Raw genomic sequence first — 26,310 nt, 5'->3', positions numbered from 1 at the left:
TTTACCTCTTAATTGCAAATTAAGAGGCAATGTCTTAAATTTTCAGATTTAGAGCGTTTGTTTGTGTATTATTTTTTACCTCTTAAATTAAAATGCCTCTTATTTTTTCAGATATTAAACAACGTCTGGAAAATAAAAAAAGAGACGCGCGTTTCTATTTGCCCTAAACAGGATCGACCGCCTCCTCTTCTTTTCTTCCCTCCACGCCTGCTTGCTTCGCATCTTCTTCTCTTCAGTTTCCCACGACGCCAGCGACGCCGCCCACCCAAATCGTCGACGCCGCTGCACCCAACAACGTCGCCTTCCTCCGCCGTCGCAAGGTCTTCCGTCTCCAACTCGTTCTTCCGCCGACCGCAGCAGGTTTGTTTCTCTTCTTATTTTAAAATCGAATTCAGTGGTCTTCTTCTGTTTCTTCCTTCTTTCCCCTCAATCTTGAAAATCAAAAATCAAAATTGTTATGCTATCAGTTTCTGATTTGTTCAATCAAAATCAATATTTGATGTTATGCTCGATTTTGATGTTATATGCTCGATTATGATGCTATATGCTTGATTTTGATGTTATATGATCGAATCTGAATGTGTTCAATGGATATGATGAAATGTTGATGTTGAATTTTTTATGTTATGTTTGATTTTTTATACTCAAATTTTTATGTTTAATGTTTTTATGTTTGAGTATTATGCTGAAATGTTGTTGCTGACATAATATTTGTGTTTGATGTTATAGTGAAATCATATATGTTCTTGCTGTTAACATGAAATATCCATTAGTTTTGCTGAATTGTGCATTTGTTTTGTTGAAGCAGTTGTTGAAAATGTGTCTTTATATTGCTTAAATTGTTGTTGAAAATGTGTATTTGCAATGCTTAACTTGTTGCTAAAACATGCATTTTTTTGTTGAATTGATCACAGAAATGGGAGAAAAGAAGGATATGATTAGTTGGAAGGTTGAAGGTGTAGAGAAAACGTTTCTAGAAGCTTGTTTACTTGAAGTTACGGTCAATGGACGGAAAGGGAGTAGTTTGAAAGCACTATCTTGGAGGAATGTAGCTGAAACATTAAAAATTGAACATAACTTTATTGCCGACCAAAAACAAATGAAGAACCGCTATGACTACCTAAAGTCAAAGTTTGGTGTTTTTTTGAAGTTAAAAAACAAAACCGGCAATGTGTACAATTCAACAACCAACACCTTCAATCTTTCCAAAGAAGAATGGGAACTAGAATCGAAGGTATTTTGTTTAGTTATAAAAAATATATTATCATGTTTAAATAATAAAATATTTTTTCCAAACAGTCAAACAAACATGTGGATTCTTTGAGACGCACGCCACTACCGTACCCCGATCTTTGCACACGGTTGTTTGAAGGCGCGACTGCGACAGACATTCATAGTTGGGGGCCAACTTCTACCCATCCACGTCCTACTCAAGATTCAAGCCACTATAGTTTGCATGACTTTGACGACATCGATTGCACTCAACAAGAAACTATAAGTCTCAGTGCGGAGTCCTCCGCTCAATAAAAAAAACAAAAGACTACAGATACGGAAAAGAGTCAAAATAAAAGTAAAGATAACGGTAAAGATAAGGGCAAATATGTATCGAATTCAAGATTGCTTGAAATCGGGGAAGATATTGCAACAGTTGCTAAGAAATTTGTGGAAAAGTGTCACACCCCCGAACCGTCGGAACGGACGGCGGAAACGTCCGGGGGCGGGGTGACGTCATTCGTAGTATCACAACAGTTGTATCATAGTAAGCGAAGTAAACACAACCATTACATTATAATAAGAATATTTACATTGTTTGAAAACATGGTTTGTACGTAACAGTATATAACAAAAGTAAAAGATGTGACTCCAAAATGCTCCGTCTTCTCCAAAAGTTGGCAAGAGTACGTGTCTATTGTTGCCCTGAGAATACAAGCAGTTTTAAAATATCAGCATAAAGTTGGTGAGTTCATAAGCGTTTAGTTCTGGTGAAAGAAATGTTTCCTTGATCCTTTGAAAAGTGTTTCCCAAGAAAATCCTATATTTTCTTATAAAAGATGTTTGATTATCCATTCGTTGTTTGTTTAATAGCCTGTTTATGTAAGGTTGAGTTATCCCGGGAAAATCCTATATTTTTCCTTAAAAGTTGATAGTTGGTTATCTGTTCTGGTATGAGGTGTACAAGTATCTACCATACTTGTATCGTTAGATGTAGTTTCCTTGAAAAACCCTGTTTGCTCTCAGTGAGATGTATTAGCCTTATTACATAAATAAAACTAATAAATAAGTAGTGAACTAGATCCTAAGGGTATTAATAATGCCCTCTAGTAATCAAATCGGTTATTACTTTGAGGTTAGTTCACTTGTTTCATTATTACAAAAGTAAATCTCTGTTATCTAGGTTGCGAGTTTTATAACCATACATTAAATTGGATATGGCACGTAACGGGGCCAGTATCCTTTTATGACTTTGTCACCCCAGGCATGGCTGCCTAACTGTAGCTAGCAGTTTAGGTGCGGGATAGTCAGTCCCGTATAGATCTATACACAATAGTCACGCTCTCCCTACAAGAGATTCTGGTTACAAGAGTTAGTCCTACACTCTCGAATCCGGTGGAGTGTTACCAAGGACGTGTCTCCAACTTAAAATAACAAACTTACAAGTAATAATATAGAAAATCCTGTTTATGTTTTGTATGAATCCTTTGTAAAATATCATATTTTATGACAAGATTCACAAGTTCCTTGCTTTAGTTTTGAAAACTGTTTCTACGAGTTGATTTCTTAATCGTTTGGTAAAACGGTTTTCCGTGTTAAAAGCATATTGAACATATAATTATTTTATGAAAAATGAAATAACTTGAGCACAAGTTTCCTTGTACTTTTGCTTGTATTCTCCCCCTGAAAACATGAAAACTCGGAAAAAGCGTAGGGGTATGAACTCACAGTTTGACGTAGGATTCGAGCGTATGATCGGTGTAGATGTTGAGTGTCAACTGCTGTTTCGTACGCAAGTGGATCCTATTAACATATGGTAACACATATGTGTGTTAGAATTACGGTGTTTCAGGACTAAACATGACGGGAAACCACCCTAAAGACTTGGAAATGCTAGTCGGGACCCTATATGATCAAACGAGGGAGGTGTACGGCCAAAAGAGTGTGTGTGCGGCCAGGGTGTGCGGTCAGCATGTGTGTACGGTTGCACATCGGAGTGTGCGACCGTACAGAGGGCGTGTGCGGTCGTACATGGGAGTGTGCGGCCCTACATAGGGGTGTGCGGCCGTACACTCTTCATTCATGCTCAAAATGTCGATTTTCGGGTGTTTCAAAGCCAATACCAAGTCCAACTAGCAAATGAAAGCCAAACTCTCACTTTTGAGAGTCTTTAAGGTGTGTACGGCCACCTTATGAAAGTGTGCGGTCGTACACCTTCAAGTGATGAAGAAAACGAAGAACATGAAGAGTTTTAAGCTTAGATCAAGGTGTCTTACCAGTATAACAAGCTGAATGATGGAGTAATTCACGTTTTTTGAGGCCGTTAGAGTGTTCTTGGATGAAGTTTTTTAGAGAGAGAAAGTAGTGAGAGAAAGTAGAGTGCAGCCAAAATGGAAAAAGAGTGAATGAAGGGGTCTCCTCCTATATATGGAGGTGGGTAGGGGTGTTATTCGGTTTGGTTTTCCGGTTTTCGGTTAAAACGGTTCGGTTTTATCGGTTTTTTTACATTTTAAATCTAACCATAACCAAACCAAATAAGGTTCGGTTTAATCGGTTTCAGTTTATTCGATTATGGTTTATTCAGTTCGGTTTAACAGTTAAACCGAATAAAATTCAACACGTAAAAATAAATATTAAACTTAAAGAAAAAAGGACTTACCAAAATATTACCAAACAAAGAAACTACATTAATATATAAAATATTATATTCAAGTTTTCGAAATAGGTCAATATAATTTTAATCGTACGACTAAAGATTATTTGGTTAATTTGTTTTTGCTTTTTAATACAAAATATAGAACAATTATAACTTTATAATTGTTAATAACTAAAAAAAGTCATGGAAACCTTAGTAACTAATCAATAAATTTATATATATAATGTTTGTTATATATATATATATATATATATATATATATATATATATATATATATTAAATAGCTTATTCGGTTTTTCGGTTTAACCAAAACAATAAAAATTTAACCAAAAACCAAACCGAATAAGGTATCCTTATTCGGTTAACCAAACCAAATTAACCGAAAACCAAATAACCTGAACCAAATAAACCAAACGTCATTTGGTTCGGTTTGGTCATTCGGTTTTGGTTTTTTATGACACCCCTAGAGGTGGGTGTACGGTTGGAGGGTAGGTGTGCGGCCGCACACCCATGTGTACGCCCGTACACTCCTCCCGAGAGGGTGTATGGCATGAATGTTGTACTATGACTTGGTGTTACTCGACCTAGGACCTAAACTTTGACTGTACGAGGTTTAGAACGCTTTATCAAACCCTTAAATGATGTAAAATGGTGATAAAATCGAGTTTAATATTAATATAAAGATCAATTGTACATGATAAAAGTTCCGGGTTGTCACAAAAAGCATGTTTCTTCAAATTTGGGTGCGTGTATGGAAAAGTTGGAGAAGTTAGGATGGGGAATATTTGATCCAAGATACACTACTGTTGTTGCTCTTTTTGGTGAAGGTGCGGATAAGAGGCACGTGTGGTTAACAATTGATATAACTATTTATGAGAATTGGGTCAAGACTGTTGGAGCACATTATGGAATGTTTCGCTAAGTAGATGTTTTGAATGATTTTATGGTTTTTTTTGGATAAGTAGATGTTTTGAATGACTTCATGTTTTGAATGATTTGATGGTTTTTTTTTTGGATAACTAGATGTTTTGACTTAATGTTTCGTATTACTTTATCTTTGGTTTGAACTAGATGTTTATATGACATGAATGACTTGATGTTTTGGATGAATTTTTATGTTATATGTTGTTAATATAACTGTTATGTATTTTCAAAATAACAGATTGCATATGGATTCAGATGAAGAAATTGCATTTTTCATTTTACTATGTTGTTATTGGTTGAATCTAGCATCTAATCGAATCGGAAGGGCAATTGATAACGATTTGGAAATGAGCGGTCATCAACATACACAAGAATTGTTACATGGAACTTCTACACAATGTCATGAGTTGATGCATCTTTCACGTGAAGCGTATGTACTTTTATGTAATCATTTTAGACGAAACAATTGGTTGCAAACTAGTAGGCATATAAGCGTTGAAAAAAAGATGGCTATGTTCTTGACAACTAAAGCACATAATAAACGGTTCAGGATTATCAAATGAAGGTTTCAACACTCCACACAAACTGTACATAGATGCTTTCATGAGGTGCTAAATGCAATGATGATTTTTGCAAAAGAATTTATAGTGCCAACGAATTCTAATGCAACCGTGAATTCCTGAGAGAGACATCGTAGGCTAAAAGAAATATTTCCTGGAGCAATAGGTGCGTTAGATGGAACTCTTGTACATGCAGTCGTGTCTGTTGATCAACAAACTCGCTACAGGGGAAGAGGAAAAGGTGAATGCTTTCAAAATGTTTTAGGAATTTGTGATTTTGATATAATATTAACATTCGTATGGGCCGGTTGGGAGAGTATAACACATGATTCGCGAGTTTTGAAAGAAGTTGCATTTAACCCGACTTCAGGCTTTCCGTTCCCTCCTCTAGGTTTGTAATTGTTTTTAAATTTATTCTAAAATACGATTTTAAATTTCTATATATAATACTTCCTTCACTCATGTGTATAGATAAATATTACCTTTGCGATGCTGCATACACCAACACTCGTGGATTTATGACTCTTTACCGCAACACGAGGTATTGGTTATCCGATTATCGACGGCGGCGTGCGTTAACTAAGGAAGAAAAATTCAATCATGCACATGCGCAACTCAGAAATGTTATTGAACGTGCTTACGATGTTTTGAAGGCGAGATTCCCAATCCTAAAGCGAATGGCTCCTTTTCCTTTTTCAGTGCAAAGATATGTAGTCGTTGCTTGTTTTGCAATCCACAATTTCATAAGGAAATGCGATATTCATGATGAGTTATTTATGGCGTTCGAGGAGAACAATGGTCAAACTCAAGGGGGAGAGAATGATGGCCAACACGTACATGATATGGAATGGGGTTCACAAGGCAATGAATACATGGATAATTTGAGTGACCAGATTGCGAATCAATTGGGGTCAAAGTAAATTTGTAGGATTTTATTTGGATTTTAGTATGATTTTGTGGATTTAAAAATATTTATGTTTGATTTGGATTTGTGTTTAATTTTGATTTATGCTAAATTTGGATTTTATATGGTGTTTATATTTTTTTTAATATGTGTTTAAGAAATCTATTATGTTATTTTCTAAACAAACACTTGAATTCAATAAAAAAATAGAAGGGTAACATGGTCATTTTAATAATTCAGCACAACAATTCAGAGGTCCCAACCAAACAGCATGTTAAACATTCGACTCTTAAAATTTCAGACCCTCTTAGAAATTCAGATCTCTTACAAATTCAGATCCTGCCAAACAACCCCTAAGTGTTTCATAAAAGCATTTCATGTGAGAGTGTCACAACATATATCAAAACAAATGTTTAAGAAGACATTACAAACCAAAGGTCTTCTAAATGTTCAAAGCTTATAAATCTTCTAAGCTTATGATAATATCCACAAACCTACAAAAACTTATCAACGTAGTGGGTTAGGCTATAGGGATCCTAGTTAGTACAATCTCAAGGTTATACATTATACCGGTAGTATATGAGTGAACACTTAGCTGATACACAACTATACAAACTCGTACCTTGTAAAGTAATGTTTTGAAATGACGTTTTGAATATTAAATGCAATATGAATTGTTTAAACATATAAACTTGTGAAATGTATTAATTATTGGGGATTGTAAGAATCAAGTACAGAACTCATAGGTAGTGCAAAAATCAAAACTTAATATACCTAAGTGCACATGCTACCTAAAATCTACGTTTTACTATTATAGTAGCATACTTTGAAAAACATCATAGAAAGAATTATTGACCTTATATTCTCATGTTTCTGATCTTGTGTGTGTCATTTTGTTGCAAGATGAAGGATCCAAAGAAGAGCCCCTCTAATGGAATCAAACCCTCACACCAAATAGCAAAAGAAAGTATCCACAAATTAGGGTTATTCGAAAATCACCAACCCTATGAGAGAGGTTGTGATTTTCGGATTTGGAGAGTAATAGAGAAATATTATGGACGATTTTATGGAGAGTAATAACTAGCTCTAGGGTTTACCATAGCAGTTTATTTATAAGTAGCTGTTAGAATCCCAAATGGACACAAACTTTATGGTTTATCTTTGTCTGATTCAAATTTGTCTTATCCCTATCCAAGGGACACCAAAACCGTACATATGATGTCTTCCAGGATGTTCTGTAATATGTCAATTAATACTTATGATTAATTAATATTCAACCTATTTTAATTAATTAAATCATTTTAATTAATTTACCAAAATAATTTCTAATTAACTTATTAATTCCTTGATAAATCAACACATTATTATTATTATCCATTTCCCTATTTTATTTGGGTCATGAGGCCAACACAAAATGACCCTGCTATTATTAGAAATATTACCAAAATAGTTAATGACCTTGACACAATTTCCAATATTAATGACTTAATATTAAATTGGTATGAGTAAGGAGTTAAGTGGGATGAATAAAAGATAAGTGGTTTTGAAATTTCATGAGAAACACAAGCGACTATGATAGGGTCGTGACACGTCAAAGGAAAAATGTGTCATGACATGAACTCGAAGAACACAATGCGTAAGGTGTGATTAAAGTTACGTCGGTTGAACAGTAACAATAACATATTTTTGAAGATCGCAACACGAATGTCTTAGATATGACACATTTTTTAAAGTAGGTTGTTGAAACACCTGTAGTTTTTATCAACAAAATGTACAAATATCATGCTATGCAATCACACTAAAATCGGATTTTACAAAAACGTTCATAACTTTATTAAAGCTTACAACTCTTTAATGTTACCGCGATACAACACAACTTTCATAATTTCATCATATTACGAACACTTTGAGTCTTTATAAGTTTGAAAAATCATAAAGGACAAAACATAAGGAATATAGTTCCTAAACACTACAAACAAAATGACATTTAGGTGTAATTAGTTTTTTTTTCTAACACAAAATGTCTGCAGTCTGCAGACCACATCCGCAGTCTGAAAGAAGAAGACTATTTGCTTTTTAAAATCTGTAGACTGCTAAAATCTAAATAAAATGATTTTTTTTAAAACTTAAAATATTTTTCAATACTTTTATGACTTTATTATTGGCGATTAACAAGTCGAGATCAACTTTCATGTATTATTGTATAAAAAGTGAAAATAAAATTATACGAGTTAATATATATATATATATATATATATATATATATATATATATGATAAAAGCCAACAAATTTTGGTCGCAAAGTTATACATAAACATTGTAATTAGGGATCAAAGAATTTGACACATAAAATGGATAGAAATAAAATTCAATTTTAAATTGAATATTTTCATTTTATTTTCTCAATTAAATCAATTAAAAACCGACCATAAATATTTTTCACAAGAAATGGATGATATGTTGGATTGGGTGTATAAGCCAATAACTAAATTAGTATAATCGTGAATTATTATCAAAGTCCTTTTGGGTTTTCCCTCAAACCTAGTAATGGATTGGAATGTTATCTAGAGAAAAGAGATTGGTTTATTAATTTATTATATAGTTAATAAATTAATTAGAAATAAAAATAAATGATTTATTAATATATTATGAGAATAATATATTAATTAGAAATAGTATTGTTTAATTAATAATTAATAAGAAATTAATTGGAATTAAATTTGGGGTTAATTTGATTAACTAAAAGTTGAACATTGACCAATTCTAGAACCTACCTAGGACGAGGGACGGAATTCTAGATGGTTATGGGGTTTCTAGATGGTTTCTAAAGCTTTTCTTGGGCTCTAAGGAAACTTGGATGCCTTAAAGGGAAAACAAAAGGGATAAAACTTATCTAAGGAAACTGTCTTGTCGATAGCCTCCCTATCACCTATATAAACCCTCTTGAGGGTTCACAATTTCGTTCATCCCTTATACAAGTGGTAGAAACGAAAATCCTTCATTCTCTCCTCTCTCCTTTTTAGTCTCCAACTTGCTAGGGTTTGGGTGTGAGCCATTAGAGGCACGAGACTTCTGGTGCTTGCTTTCTAAAGCTAGATCAAGAAGGAATAATTGTTTATTTACTACAATAAACATAAGGTAAGTATTTTCTAATAACCTTTTAGTTATTTTAGAAAATAGCAATGTACTTCTACGGTTCTTAATATTCAATAGTTGTTTGCAAATCATAGTGAGAACATAGATACTTTAGGGTGCATGTGAACTTAGGGTTTATTTTATTCCGCCAAAATAAGATTTTTCTAACATATAAAAACCATCATGATACTATATTAAATAATGTTTTATAAAATATGGCACAAAATATAAGACAATATTAAGATTTTTTTCCCATATCTATATAAACAAATCCAACAACCATTATTATAATTAAATTTTTATTTATAAAATTGTCACAAAGGTCATGCTTGTGTCGTCGAACTTATTTTCTTGAAGTATTGTAACTTTTTTTTTCCAAACTGTTTATCATAGATAAATTTCGAATATATCTAAGTTTAAACAAAAAGATATATGTGTTCTTTAAGGCTAAAATATGTCTAAAGTTTTTAGAAGACTCTGGTCCACATCTGCGCTGAGAAGATGACTCGTAGACCTTTTTTGCTCTGCAATCTTCAAAAAAAAAAAAACAAATAGTCTGCGAAGGCTAATGTTTGTGCATGGTATGCGCGGTGCAGACAGAAGATGCCAAGAAGATATGCAGATAAAAAACAAACAACACCTTAGTGGCACATATTATGTTTGTGACACTGTTTGTCTCTCCGCTAAAATTTCATTTATGCACCACCCAAATTTTCTTTCCCACTTAGTTCAACTTCTCATTCCCCTTGTGTCTAATTTATATTCCCACCATATACCTCAAAACCCTTTTCTCTCTAAAACAATGTAACACCCGGAATCCAGAAGACCAAGAAAGGAAAGAAAAACCTTAAGTCAAAGGGGTCAACTCGTCGAGTATAGGGAAGAACTTGACGAGTCGGAGCGGGTTCCGTGTCAAAGATTAAGTGACCGACTCGGCGACTCGACGAGTCTGGTCTGGGTTTGGAAACCCTAATTCCGGGACTTGGTACCCTATTTAAGCATCTTATTCTCTTCCCTAGGGCTCATTTGCGGCCCCTATTGTCCAGAAATCGAAACCCTAGCCACCCAACTCCATTGTTGAGCTAGTTCTTGCCTTGAGAGTAAATTGAAGCTTGGAGAAGGAAGAAGGACCTTGGTGGTGCAAGAAGAAGCTATAGATCCAGAGTTGGGGTAGCATTTCAGACCATTTAGAGGTAAAAAGCTTATACCTTGACTGTTAATCATCTGGATCCCCTTTCTAGCATAGATTTTGTCACATTTGGACCATTTCCAAGGTCAATCCGAACATTGAGCCATTGAGGACGAAAAGGACTTATGATATAAGCATTTCTGAGCTTTAGAAGCTCTGAGGGGGCAGCTTTACCCAGCCATGGCTTCATTTCATGACCTGGGCCTTCTTTGTAGCTTGGTTTAAGTGTTCTAGCCTCATAACACCTTGCATGCACGTAAAGTTAGCAACTTTACGTGCAATGCTAGCATTAGAAGTCCAGATCTATGGGTTGAAGGTGTTGGAAGGGACTGTAATCGACATAATAGAGATGTCACAAGGTGGACTCGACAAATCAGTTCATGGACTCAGCGAGTCGGGTTGCAAACCCAAACCCTTCTGTTTTTATGATTCGGATCAGTGAGTGGAGTTAGTAAAGGATTCAACCAGACTGGGTCCGTAATGGACATGAAGATCATAGTACTCGACGAGTTCGAAGAGGAACTAGGCGAGTCCAAGACAATCTTCTTAGTTATGAAGATGAACTTGACGAGTTGTTCATACAACTCGGCGAGTCATGGCCTAGATATTCATACGATGAGGATGAACTCAGCGAGTCGGTGGAAGATAGTCCCGAAGTGTTAGATGAAGGAGAACTCGTCGAGTTCTCGCTAGACTCGACGAGTGGAGTCGGGGTTGTTTTGGGATTTGAGCAGCATGGACTCGGCGAGTTGGTAGAACAACTCGGCGATCCGGGTCAACTGGAAAGTTGACTTTGACCAGGACCTTGACCAGAGTTGACTTAGTTGACCTCTGGAGGACAGTTTGGGCTAAGTATTATTTTTGGTATTGGTAGCTCAGGGAGCTAGAGGAGCAACGTTTCGGAGAGTTGTTGGATAGCAGCCAGAGGGTTATCGGCAGAGTTCAGCATTGCAGGTGAGTTTTCCTTCCAGTAGGAACGGGTCTACGGCTACAATGTCGGCCCGTTTAGTTAGCAGTAGTTCCGGACTACAGTCTGATGCAGTAGTTCAGTATGCTTGGTGTCCTTGTGATACAGGCATGGTATGTGTTATGTGTTCCGGACTATAGTCTGATGTAGTATGCAGTATATGTATTCATATTATATGCTATGATTATGTTATGCTATGTTCAGTCAGTTCCGGACTTCGGTCTGATGCAGTTCCGGACTTCGGTCCGATGCAGTGGGCAAGGCCCTAGTCAGTTCCGGACTTCAGTCCGATGCAGTTTCGGACTTCGGTCTGATGCAGTAGGCAAGGCCCTAGTCAGTTCCGGACTTTGGTCCAATGCAGTGGGCAAGGCCCAGCATGTGCTTTATATGTTATTGTATGGTATGTGGTAGTCTGGGGGAGCTCACTAAGCTTCGTGCTTACAGTTTCAGTTTTGGTCTCAGGTACTCAGTTTTCAAAAGAGGAGCTCGGGAAGATTGTAGTGCACACACATCTGTTCAGCCTGGGATGTTTATACTCTGATATGTTGACAATTGTTACGATATTTTGAGATACACTGTTTATGATTGTTATATGATGTTCGATGACTACGGTTTTATTATTAAATTAAAACGAAATTTTTAGACTGTATTTTTTGGATGTTACAAGTTGGTATCAGAGCCTTGGTTTGAGGGATTCGGGCACGCTCCCGGGTGTGTCTGGACTCAAACTGATGAATTGGTATGAAAATTTTCAAAAGGAAAATCATTTTTAGAAAAGAGCTTTGAGAAAAAGGAAAGAAAAAAGTTTTAGAAAAAGCAAAAAGGAATTTTAGAAAGAAAAGAAACTTTGAAAAGAGAAAAGGGTGTGGTGCATGCAATCAGCCGAGCTCAAGTAAGTACTCCCAAATTATCCATACAAGTTTATGCTATGTTATGATTATCAGCTTTATTAGAACTGCATGCTAGATTAGGACTAAGGATCTAGGAAGGATGCCTTATGTGCCTGTTATATGTGTTTCAGCTCTATGAAAACTGCATGCTAGTACAGAATTGTCAGTATGATAGCCAGAGTAGTATATGCTTGATTATGTGTACTCGATGTTCGAATGATGCTTGCTTTGTACTTTTAGGATTCTTAGTTATCTTTCACTAACTAGTAAATGAATATGTTACGTTACATATTGTGAGGATTAAATAATTTCAAAAGGTTAGGTCTAGCTCTATTGCACAACTCTTGTCTGAGTCCAACCGTTGTAGGGTAGGATCTCTCATTCGAAGAATTATCTAGTCTTAGTGATATGTAATAGAATTCACGAGCTAGTTAGGAGGGGAGGTAGCCGGTACTTCTTGTGCAGCTGATAGCGGAGAGTGGGTTGGTGATTAACCTAGGGGCAAGCCTAGGATGAGAGTAGCAGAGAGCAGTGGTAGTAGAAGGGACTTGGTGGAGTCAAGGAAGTTCTTGAGGAAAGTACGGATAGATGTGGAAGGTAGTATGGGCCCGTACTACTGAAAGCAGAGGATCCATACTCGAATCAAGGAAGGCTGAGATGAGACCGGGGAACTTGTAGTAGATGTGATCCATTTAGTCATATCAATGTTTCTGATGTTGTCATTATGTATTCAGAATGGTGGTTTTGCGCATTAGACCAGCAGTCGGCAGTTCAGGCACCGGAGAGGGATCATGCTCGGGTTCAGGGACTGAGCAGCTCGAGGAGTGGATGAGAGAGTTTGTATTAGCTGAGATCACGCGCAGTATCTTAGACCAGACTCTTGTGATCTTTGGCACGGTCAAGGAGGGTATATTGGAGATTTTAGACGAGAGGCTCGGAGCCTTTCGTACGGAGATGATGGCGTTGATAGGGGCACACACCTTGACTTTTCGAGAGTTCAGAGCTTGTGGAGCACCGGATTATCATGGGGCTAGGGACCCCATCGCTAGCAGCAGGTGGTTGGCCGATGTTGCCAACACTTTCCGCACGAGCCGGTGTCCCGAGGGGGACAAGGTCAAACTCGCCTCTTGTCTTCTGAAGGACAGAGCGCGGGATTGGTGGGAGGAGATTGGTCATGCCTTGGGGGAGGATGTCGCGTTGGACGCGATGACATGGAGTGATTTCTCGGCTAGGTTCAGGGCTGAGTTTGCACTAGTTATTGAGGTGCAGCAATTAGCACGGGAGTTCCAGGATCTTCAGCAGACCACTGAGACGGTGGTGGAGATCACCGCCAAGTTCAGGGAGAGGACTCTTGGTTCCGCAGTATGTGGCGGACGAGGAGATGAAGAAAGCTCGATATCATGAAATGTTGAGGTGTGACATCAGGCAGTTTGTGAGCAGGTCCAGCTGCAAAACGTTGGAGGATATGATTGCTCGACCCATAGAGAGGGAGATTGACCTAGAGCAGATCAGGAAGAGGAAGCCAGATGAGATTCAGGTAGTCACGGGTTCGGGCAAAAGGCCCAAGGGGTCAGATTCGAGATCGGGGGATTATCAGAGCCGCAGCCGATGCGGGAAGTGTGGCAGGACGCACGAGGGTGCGTGTAGGAGTGGTTGTGGTGGTGATTCTGGCTGCTTCAGGTGCGGCTGGACTGGTCATTTTAGCAGAGATTGTACTACTACCGCCACTCAGAGGTCAGATCTGATCTGTTTCCTTTGCAGTCAGTGGGGCCACAGAAAGGCCCAGTGTCCGAGTTTACTTTCGGCAGGACAAATGATAGCACCTGCCCCTGCCACATTGAGGATCATCGATGGCCGTCAGGGCCGGGTAGAGGCGCCTGTGGTGGGAAGTCGGGCGTTTCAGTTGTCTACAGTGGAGTCGCGAGCAGTACGCGAAGAGCTACCCGACAATATTGGGCTAACTGTTAGGCTTCAGGGTGAGACAGCGATTACTCATTCGATTAATGAGGTAGTCGGGGTAGTGCGGGAGAAGGCGATTGGTTTGGATGGGCAGCTAGGTAAAAGGAAGCGAGCACTTATTTCAGGACAATTGGGAAGAAGTGAGGAATCATACTCAGCTGACTTGGGTGTTGGAAGTCAGGAGGACCTTGAGGTGTGTAGTAAGTGTGGAGGGACTCATGGGTTTGCTTGTCACAAGTTCAGGTGTTTCAAGTGCGGGGAAAAGGGGCATGTGTGTCGGGATTGTAAGAAGGATCATATATGTTTTCTTTGTCACCAGTCGGGTCATTTCAAGTCTCGCTGTCCTGTTTTGGTGGTGGAGAGAGTCCAGGTTCAGACGCCCATTGTTCCGTAGGAAGTCAAGATCGAGCCGCACTAGATCGTAGGTATGTCGTTTGAATTCTCCATTTTGTAATGACTCTATTGTTATGGTTCTGCATCGGTAATGATAATGATACTTCGGAATTTTGTGGTCTGCTTGTGATTGAGTTATATGCCATCTGCATATCTTGGATTTTAGAATGATAGTTGGAGGACGTCCCCTGTAGAGCGGGTTACTTCAGATGCAGTAGCGGTAGCAAGTATGTGTGAGACTCGGTAGCATCTCACTACCTTCGGGTATAGATCGGTTATATTCCAGCAGAGGTAAGCGTTGTGGTCAGTGGATCGACCCTTTAGATGATAGGAAGGATGGGGGAATCCTTTTCAAGAGGTTAATTGTAAGGGATTAGCCGGATCAAAGTGGGGGAGAACCCTTCAAGTATTCATGGTCGGTAGCATGCTAAACTTAGAAGGGTTAGTGACCTTCGAGGAGGAAGGGAAAGCAGTCCGAGGGACTGTGTAGGTAGAGGAGTGCAGGAGTTGGGAGTTTTGGGAACTTCCCAACGTTGGGATCATGTAATTGGGATTAGTAGATGATTGGTTCGGGAAACCAAGCTGAAGATTTGCTTGTCAAAGCGCGAGCGTAGCAAGGATGTAAGACTACAAGATAGTAGCAACACTGGGTAACTGAGGGATGGTTTGGGAATTAGGTTGGAGGATCGCCAGCAGGACTTGGGAGAGTCGGGATGCCTTCGAAGTAGTAACCAGTGGTAGAGACAGCCTGGAGAGTGTAGTAGGACTGCGGGATAGCCGCAACATTCCCTAGCAGCCAAATAGTGTTAGAGTGTTGTAAGTCTGCGGGTGTAGCCGTAGCATTCACTAGCAGTCAGATAGTGTTAGAGTGTTGTAAGTCTGCGGGTGTAGCCGTAGCAATCACTAACAGCCAGACAGTGTTAGAGTGTTGTAAGTCTGCGGGTGTAGCCATAGCATTCACTAGCAGCCAGATAGTGTTAGAGCGTTGTAAGTCTGCGGGTGTAGCCGTAGCATTCACTAGCAGTCAGATAGTGTTAGAGTGTTGTAAGACTGCGGGTGTAGCCATAGTGTTCACTAGGTTGGTAGATAGAATGGGAGTGTTGTTAGATCGCGGAAAGAACAGTAGTACCCACCAGTTCGGGTGTAGCAGTTAGGATATGGAAATCTGCGGATTGGTTTATGGATTTCCCAAGAGGGATTAGATCTGGGTAAGCCAGTGATGAGATTGTAGGAACGTCACTACAGTCATGGGATCAGGGAAGCCACAGACTATATAAGATTGCTTGTAACATAAGGCTACCAGTGGTCAAGTAGAAATCACTTTTGGTCATGGATTGGTAACGTCAGGATTCGACGCATGGACCTGATCGGTTGGATCAGGAGGTTGTTAGAGAAGGATTTCGTTCACGAGTCATGTGAGACGACTAAGTGGGGATCCTTTGGCTTCGCAGCCGGGCCGGAACCTGGTATTTCAGATGACTGACGGATGAATCGAGACCAGGAAGGTCTCAATAGATTTTGAGAAGCAGCTATGTAGCAGCATACTGCTTCAGGCAGTTCAGTGTTCAAACAGTTTCAGCGTTTGGGCAGTGTTAGCATTGGTGCTTCAGGTTGCGAATACGGGCGGAATAGATAAATGGGTTGGTGAGTGACAAGTCACTCATAGCGGAAATAGCTGAGCATTGGCCAAAGTATAAGTGATCTGCAGGGATAATGTAACATCCGGATTTTCAGGCATGACAATTTGAGTATTTCTTTTTGAGTTATGAGGAGGGACTCGACGAGTTGAGGCGTAGACTCGTCGAGTAGGATCGCGTGTGCTGACTAGATTAATAAACGGAATCGACGAGTCGGAAAGGATGGACTCGACGAGTCCGCGTTGTGGATTGAAACCCTAATTCTCGGGGTCTGTGCCCTATTTAAAGGCCTTTATGGCCTCCATTTGTGACCACTTCACCCCTGAGAAACCCTAGAGAGCAGAGAGATCGTTTGTGGTGTAAGAGGAAGGCTAATTCACCATTTCTTGTGTGTTTTAGCAAGAAGGAAGGAGGTAGAACAAGCTAAGTGGGTTGAGGAGCTTGGATCCACTTCTATTTTATCAGAGGAAGCTGTTGGAGGTAACAATTTGTGCCATTCTCGTGTTTATAATGATTCTACTGAAATCTAGGGTTTTCTTTATGCCTCTTTTAGTTGAATCTGGAGTATGTGAGGTCCCAAGACGAGATGGTTCATAGATTTGGACCTTAAGAGGTCCAGAGAGTCCTTACCACTCTGCTTTATGCCATACCTTTTGAGTTATGAGCCTAGGAGGCCATTTTAGTGGTTATTTCACCAAAAGAAGCTTTGGGTGTGTTGTATGTGTACCAAGATTCGACCTTTACGTGATTATCATGCTTGGGAAGGTCAGATCTATAGACTAGAGAAGCATATCTGACCTTAGAAGGTCATTTGAGTATGAACATGGAAGCAACTCGCCGAGTTCATAAGTGGACTCGACGAGTCGAGTCGGGGTTACCCCACGATTCGTGACAGGAGGAACCTGTCGAGTGGAAGGATGACTCGACGAGCCAAGAGAGGCCAGAAGGATTCAGAGGACCCGCATGGACTCACCGAGTCGCCCGTGTGCACTCGACGAGTCGGGTCAAAGTTTGACCGTTGACTTTCGTTGACCTTAGGGTTCTGGTCAAGACTAATTCAAGAGAGTTCATGGAGGGGTAGAATGGCCTTCTACCCAATCTTTAGAGATGAGACTATGAGAGAGTATTGATCGGGGATGTTATTTGAATGATAGGAGGAGGCTAGGTCAGGACGATGAGCACGAGAGTTATCCGACTTCATTGAGGTGAGTCTTCTCACTATACTGTACCTGGAAGGGTACCTATGTGTGACCGGAAGGTCTTGTATGCTATGAGATGTATGTGCTATATGCGGTTATGTGATATGTATGTGCTATGTATGTTATGTATGGTAAGGACCGGAAGGTCAGGATGATATGGACCGGAAGGTCAAGATGACATGGACCGGAAGGTCAGGAGGTTACGGACCGGAAGGTCGATACGGGTAGGACCGGAAGGTCTACCGGGATTCGGGATGGAAGTCCCCCGAGACACTTGGATCGGAAGATCCCACAGAGTTATGTCCTGGAAAGGCGTATGTGTTGTATGTGGTATTTGGGGAACTCACTAAGCATTTATGCTTACAGTTGTTGTGTTATGTGTTTCAGGAACTAGCGAGGATCGCGGGAAGGCGCCAGCATGGTCTGTACACACTGATGAAGATTTATGTACTTGAGATTCTGGGGTTGTTCATTGAGATATTATGTGATACAATGGGTTTTGTTATGAATGAATTATGTTTTAAAAATGAAAAATTGTTTGAAAATTTACGTTGTTACAGATAATTAGGTTTATGAACCTGTTTTGTAGTGGGAATTTCGATCTAGCAGGAGTTGAGTAGTCAGTTGAGGGATAAAAGGATTGGATTCAAAGATAATGATTCAGTATGAGTGGTCTGTCAAGGATTCAGACCATCTCGAGACAACAAGACCTTCAGGCAAGGGCAATGGTGATAAGAGAAGGATGGTAGGGGGCAGCTAGTTGACCGGGGAGTGCTACGCCTCTCACAACAGGGTTAAATAATCTCAGAGGAAAGGGTTTGACCCTGTTGCGCAGCTCTCGTATGAGTCTAACCGTTGCAGGGATGAATCATTTACTCGAAGGATTATCTAATCCACTCGCTGGGTTGGGTGCTCAGCACTAAGTTATAGTAGTCAGAAGCATTCAGTGTGTATCGGCAGTAGTGACCAGCACTGGGAGTGACTGGATTAATGGATACCGGAAGAATTGTCGGTTGAGTAAGTTGTGTTCTCAGGATTGACGGGGATTAGAGTACACTCGAGGTTATTATTTGCAAGGGCTAGTTTTGGCCTGAATGACCGGGCAGAAGGCCATTGGAGGCAGCCCTCCGAGGAATGGATTGAGCAGGTGAAGCGAGTATCGGGCAGGAAAGTTGTAAGTGGATTGTAAGAAGTTGGTCGTGGCAGACTTCGAGGACGAAGTCTAGTTTAAGTGGGGGAGAGTTGTAACAACCGGAATCCAGAAGACTAAGAAAGGAAAGAAAAACCTTAAGTCAAAGGGTTCAACTCGTCGAGTCTAGGGAGGAACTCGACGAGTCGGAGCGGGTTCCGTGTCAAAGATTAAGTGACCGACTCAGCAAGTGGACTCGGCAAGTCTGGTCTGGATTTGGAAACCCTAATTTCGGGACTTGGTACCCTATTTAAGCATCTTATTCTCTTCCCTAGGGCTCATTTGCGGCCCCTATTGTCCAGAACTCGAAACCCTAGCCACCCAACTCCATTGTTGAGCTAGTTCTTGCCTTGAGAGTAAATTGAAGCTTGGAGAAGGAAGAAGGTCCTTGGTGGTGCAAGAAGAAGCTATAGATCCAGAGTTGTGGTAGCATTTCAGACCATTTAGAGGTAAAAAGCTTATACCTTGACTGTTAATCATCTGGATCCCCTTTCTAGCATAGATTTTGTCACATTTGGACAATTTCCAAGGTCATCCGAACATTGAGCCATTGAGGACGAAAAGGACTTATGATCTAAGCATTTCTGAGATTTAGAAGCTTTGAGGGGGCAGCTTTACCCAACCATGGCTTCATTTCATGACCTAGGCCTTCTTTGTAGCTTGGTTTAAGTGTTCTAGCCTCATAACACCTTGCATGCACATAAAGTTAGCAACTTTACGTGCAATGTTAGCATTAGAAGTCCATATCTATGGGTTGAAGGTGTTGGAAGGGATTGTAATCGACAGAATAGAGATGTCACAAGGTGGACTCGGCGAGTCAGTTCATGGACTCGGCGAGTCGGGTCGCAAACCCAAACCCTTCTGTTTTTATGATTCGGATCCGTGAGTGGAGTTAGTAAAGGATTCAACTAGACTGGGTCCGTAATGGACATGAAGATCATAGTACTCGACGAGTTCGAAGAGGAACTCGGCGAGTCCAAGACAATCTTCTTAGTTATGAAGATGAACTCGACGAGTTGTTCATACAACTCGGTGAGTCATGGCCTAGATATTCATACGATGAGGATGAACTCGGCGAGTCGGTGGAAGATAGTCCCGAAGTGTTAGATGAAGGAGAACTCATCGAGTTCTCGCTAGACTCGACGAGTGGAGTCGGGGTTGTTTTAGGATTTGAGGAGCATGGACTCGGCGAGTTGGTAGAACAACTCGGCGAGTCGGGTCAACTGGAAAGTTGACTTTGACCAGGACCTTGACCAGAGTTGACTTAGTTGACCTCTGGAGGACAGTTTAGGCTAAGTATTATTTTTGGTATTGGTAGCTCAAGGAGCTAGAGGAGCAACGTTTCGGAGAGTTGTCGGATAGCAACCAGAGGGTTATCGACAGAGTTCAGCATTGCAGGTGAGTTTTCCTTCCAGTAGGAACGGGTCTACGGCCACAATGCCAACCCGTTTAGTTAGCAGTAGTTCCGGACTACAGTCTGATGCAGTAGTTCAGTATGCTTTGTGTCTTTGTGATACAGGCATGGTATGTGTTATGTGTTCCGGACTATAGTCTGATGCAGTATGCAGTATATGTATTCATATTATATGCTATGATTATGTTATGCTATGTTCAGTCAGTTCCGGACTTCTGTCCGATGCAGTTCCGGACTTCGGTCCGATGCAGTGGGCAAGGCCCTAGTCAGTTCCGGACTTCGGTCTGATGCAGTGGGCAAGGCCCTAGTCAGTTCCGGACTTCGGTCCGATGCGGTGGGAAAGGCCCAGTATGTGCTTTATATGTTATTGTATGGTATGTGGTAGTTTGGGGGAGCTCATTAAGCTTCGTGCTTACAGTTTCAGCTTTGGTCTCAGGTACTCAGTTTTCAAAAGAGGAGCTCGGGAAGATTGCAGTGCACACACCATCTGTTCAGCCTGGGATGTTTATACTCTGATATGTTGACAATTGTTACGATATTTTGAGATACACTGTTTATGATTGTTATATGATGTTCGATGACTATGGTTTTATTATTAAATTAAAACGAAAATTTTAGACTGTATTTCTGGGATGTTACAAACAACCCTACTTCGATGTATCTACTCAACCAAAAACACAAATCGTTGTTTTTCTCACATATTATTCATTCTATGTTGCATTGCCACCCAACCACCCCATCCTGCACTGCTGCACCCGAATGTCATGGCCACAATGTTCATCTTTTCTATCTTAGGATTCAAGATTGAAGATTCAATCCCATATTTCCAATTAAAAGGCTAATATGGTTAATTTGCAGTTTATTGGGTTTCTTCCTTTATAGAGTTTAGGCTCTTTTGATGAAAAAGATACATCAATTTAATATATGTTTTCATCTAGTCAAGAAGTTATACCAAATTTGAAACGAGATCTAGAACATTCAACAGCCCAGCCTAGCGGTAAAATGTAATTTCTTTGCAATTCATATTTTAGTTTGTTTATTTGTTGACATTATGTGTGTTGTTTTTATTGATTGTGTAGCCTTCATAATCAATATTGTTTTTTATAATTACTTTTCTTAGTCAAATTTTGATTGAATTGTTAAATTTTCTAAGGTATGTACGACCTTAAGGGAGAAGATTGTAGATTTTATGAGTAGACATGATGTAAAAGTGATTGATTGAGTTTTTAGATGTATATGAATATTTGTTTCTTTGTTTGTGAAGGGAATGTGGGAGCTGAACATATTGCTCCATATTGAAGAGTCACTCTTAGGAATCCTAATTTAAGAGTGAGGTTGATGTCTTCTTTTATGTCGGCCGGCTACAACAACAAATAGTTTTCCTTAAGCTTTACAATTCATACTTGGATGTATATATGGTACTCATTACGTGTATTTTTGTTTTTATTAGCTTAATACCTGTTAGATGTGTTACCCGTTATGCCGGAGGGATATCTATCAATCTTCGGAGTAACTGTCCATGTGAGTTATCTCATTATATCATGTATTACAACATATATCCATGTATGTTAGGACATAGGAGTTAATAGAACAGATCCGATAGTATAGCTTCTATGTGCTTGTATCAGTAGAACTTAATGTGTAGTTTCTATGTATGGTTATGTATGTCGGGCGGGGCCCGCCATATAGTTTGGGCGGGGCGCGTTATGTATGTTGGGCGGGGCCATTAGAGAGTTTGGTTCGGTGGGGCCCATTATGTAGGTTGGGCGGGGCCCGTTTGTATGTATGCATATGTATTGTGGTATATGGTATCTTGGGGAACTCACTAAGTCTAGCGCTTACCCAGTTGTTATAAATATTATTCAGGCACTTCATTGGTTCGTGAGAATGGCAAGGTTCGACTGTACACAGGCGCATTCGCGACATGTTTCCACTAAATGTAATTATACTCTGATATATCAATAAATAAAAATAAAAATTTTGGGTTGAAAATCGGGACGTTACAATTACATTAAAGTAAGGTTGAGTGTAATTTAACTTATAGAGATTTTCTAGACAAAAGTCTGAAAATTACACTGCCGAACTCCGACCTGCTAGCTACTAGATGTCGTGCTCTTAGGGGACTCACAGCTTCGCTAAAATACCTTAGATACTAAGAAAATGTGGGCTAACGTGGAGAGAATCGAGAGAGATTGTTTAGAGGATGTGTGGAGGAAGAATGGGCAAGACATTTGAATTTATAAGCTGACTTTGGGGCAGGCGTGCCACGCATAAACAGGGCGCGCGCCGCACCCAAGCTTGGTCGGCAAGGGTACCTCTCAGAAATGGACATATGTCAATCAACTAATGGAGCGACGTGGCAAAACGAGTAGGTGAGGACATAACTTCAAAAATTCATATCTTGGCCATACGAGCTTCGTTTTTCATGTTCTATATATACATGCGTAGGTATTTCCGAGTACTACAACTTTCATATGACCCCGTTGGTAAATTCTTAGCCGATCTTTAATTTAACAGTTTGCGAAGATTACACTGCTAACGACCATGTAAAATTCATAAATTTTACATACGAACTCCGTTTTCGACTGTCTTTATATCGTTGGGTTCCTATTAACGAGATCTTCAACTCTCATTTAGATTGTTTCGGCTAACAAACAACCGATCTAAAATTCAATTTTTATGTCTGCACTGTTGCACTGAAACTTCGAAAAATCATAACTTCCTCATACAAAGTTAGATTTTGACGTTCTCTATATGCACGCTCTCAGTTTTACAATCACTACAAATTTTGTGTTTAGATTACTTAGGCTAATATGCAACCTATCTAAAATTGAATTTTTACGACACGCGTTGTCGTATCGGGTAGAACGCGAAACTTCAAACAACCATAAATTTTTCGTTCTAAGTCTGATTTGAGCGTTCCTTATATCTCTGGAATCCTCATCATAACTACTTCGACTTTCATCAAGGTCATTCGGCCTAATTATTATTCTATTTAAGACGCATATTTTATTTCTTATTTTATTATATAACTTTAAGCACATATAGTACATATAACTACACATAGAACACATAATACTCAATAATTCTCTTTATTTACTTCATATAAAGGTTACGATTGTTGACCGTTACAAGTATATCGTCTTATTAATGTCTAGCGAGAAAACGCGGACATTACACCTACCATCACCCACCTACACCCACGCTCATGCACCCACCTCAGACCTACATTGACACAAACACACATACCAACAAACCCACCTCGATAACGTCAACACTGACGCCACCCCATCCCTATTCGAATACCAATGCCCACCACCACACATACACTTACACACACTTATCCACACTCACAAGCTAGCACACATCGGTTTGAGCGGGTAAGAGTTTAATAAATGAAAGTTTTATCATTTTTTAAAATAGTAATAAGTTATAGAAAATCATAAAAATGTATTTTGGTCATATACATAAGTTATTTTATATTTCTTTTAACAAATTTGCAAACCAAACAAAATACAAATCTCATTTCATTGTTAGGCCTTGTTTGGTAGCCTCTTAATTAGAGAATTAAGAGGCAGTCTCTTAATTTTTAAGATCCAGACCGTTTGGTAATATCTGAATTTATAGCTCTTAATTTGGGAGTTTCCTCTTAATTTTTCAGATATTGGGGCGTGTCTGAATTAAATAAAACGACGCGCATTCCTCGTTTGCCCTGCTACTCCGTTTCTTTCCTCTTCTCCTTTCACAAATGTCGACCCATCCTTCCCACTCCAACTGCATCTCCGATCGTACGACTACAACCCTCTGCTTTCCCCTCGACGTCAGCCGCCCACCGCCACTGCTTGCGTGGCCATCTCTGACGACAATCAACCCCTCCTACCCATCACCTATTAGTTCTTTCTCTCTCGCCTCTCAAGCTCTATGCATAATCGACTCTCCGCTTCTCTACATCATCTCTCTCTGGTCGCTACCTCCATTCCCTGAACCAGCTTTGTTCTTCTCCGAAAACCCCTCCGGTTGCAGGTGAGACTTTCTTCCTTTTTACCCTAAAACTTGATAATAAGAGTTGAATATGTTTTTTCTGGAATGTTTTGCTTCTACCAGATTTGGATTGGGTTTTAAGTGTTGGTGTATGTATAAACTGTTATTAGGAGCATCGATTTTATTTTCTTTGCCTATAAACTGATTACTAACTTGTGTACATGTTACTAATCGACAATTCTTGCTGAAATTGATGATGTTTTGATGGAATTGTGTGCTGATTTCATCTGATGGTCATATATATTCTCTTTATGAAAATTTTGATGGTCTAACTTCTCCACATCTGATGGTATGATTTCTCTTGATATGTGCTAAAAAATTTGTTGCTGAAATCAATAGTTCATGTGACTTGTTTATCGGGAATCATTAGTTCATGTGATTTTTTACTGTTATGTTTTGGTTAATTTTTTGCATATAAAAGAGTGATAAAATGTTTGGTTGTTTCTTAAGTGTGCAGGAAGTAGGTCTCTGGTTCAAAAATTCCAAGACATTTGGGTTCAAGACATATGAGATTGGTGGTGGTGTTTATTAGTGGTGGTGTTTTTTTTGTTATTGTATGATGTTTGTGTTTTCATGGATTGAAAGAAGTGAATTTGGAAGAATTTATGTATAATTTGGTTATATTGTATGATGTTTATGTTTCAATAGATTGAAAGAAGTGAATTTGAAAGAATTTATGTTTAATTTGGTTATTGTATGATCACTTGTAATTTTTATCAATTATGTATTTATCATTAGCACAACACATGACTACAGAAGGGTAAAATTGTCATCTTTATCATTCAGACTAAAATTCAGAGGTTTAATCCAAACATGTTAAAAGTTCCGATCTTAAAAATTCAGACCCTCTTAGAAATTCAGACATCTTAAAAATTCAGATCTTAAAAATTCAGACCCTCTTAGAAATTCAGACATCTTAAAAATTCAGATCTTAAAAATTCAGAACTCTTCAGACCCTCTTAGAAATTCAGACATCTTAAAAATTCAGATCTTAAAAATTCAGACCCTCTTAGAAATTCAGACATCTTAAAAATTCAGAACTCCTTAGTCAAACACATTATCTAAATTTTGAAAGATTTCATTCATTAACCAAATACCACCTTAAAATTTGGAAATTTTTTACTTTTTCAGGCGAAAAACTTGAAACAAATATTTTTATAAGGTAGTATCTCGATCGTTTAATTGGATTTATAATAAGATGCAAAACTCAAAATCAAATTATTACATAAATCGATTTTTGTTATTTCTTTTATAATTTGTTACAATTTTTTAGGGGTCTTGGCAGTTAAATAAAATAATAAAAAATAATAATAATACAATGGACCCACCAATGAGAAAAAGGTCTTGAAGCCGTGAAAATGTGAATTTTGCTGGGTGTTTGGGGGAATCCGGTGAAAGGGACATAAATAAAAAGATGGGCTGCGCCAAATTCCGGTGGCGGTAGGTTTGGGTGGGGCAGGGTATGGTTTTGTCCCGTCGGGGTGACGTGTAGCGCCGTCGTGGAAGGTTAAAATGGTACTAAATGTTAGTAAGGTCTCCGTGTGGTCCTTTACACGATAGTGAGGTGTTTTTGTGTTTGTATCTCATTTGCATTTATTATTTTAGTTGAAGTATACCACCATTTATTATTTTATTTCTCTCAGGTTTCATTTACATCCCTATACTTCCAAGTTTTACCAAAACTGTCTTCAATTTTAGTTTAGTTTCATACATTATCATTATAAATTCTTTTTAGATTTGTTTATTTGGTCATTGTAAATGATTCCTCTAAGTCATTTTCAAGAGTAACTTATGACCTTTAAAAATATATATTTATTTTCATAACAATAGGTCAGTCAAATTATATACCTGAAAACAAGATATGCAAAATAAACAACTTTTTTGATGCTATCAACAATATATATTACTCGTAGGTTCAAATGCAAAACAAATATAGCTTCCTCTTATTGTTATAATAGTTTAATACTGTCATTTATTACACAATATTTTAGATGCAAAACAAATGTTTGAACAGTTACTCACAATTTTAAAACCATATTT

The 26,310-nt window shown here is 39.0% G+C and overlaps 1 protein-coding gene across 1 annotated transcript; it reads left to right on the top strand.

Annotated features, from left to right (window-relative positions):
• The first annotated feature begins 916 nt into the window (after positions 1-916).
• LOC145158432 (uncharacterized) lies at positions 917-1,527 on the top strand. Its single transcript, XM_079077331.1, has 2 exons — positions 917-1,234; positions 1,300-1,527. The coding sequence occupies exons 1-2, from the start codon at positions 917-919 to the stop codon at positions 1,525-1,527; spliced, it is 546 nt and encodes a 181-aa protein (XP_078933457.1).
• Positions 1,528-26,310: the final 24,783 nt, after the last annotated feature.

Source organism: Lactuca virosa, chromosome 2 (assembly GCF_052849685.1).
Source record: "Lactuca virosa cultivar CGN04683 chromosome 2, Lactuca_virosa_CGN04683_v6, whole genome shotgun sequence".
In the NCBI taxonomy this organism is placed as follows: Eukaryota; Viridiplantae; Streptophyta; class Magnoliopsida; order Asterales; family Asteraceae; genus Lactuca; species Lactuca virosa.
The sequence above is the reverse complement of the archived record's forward strand: the minus strand, read 5'-3'. Positions and strand labels throughout refer to the sequence as shown.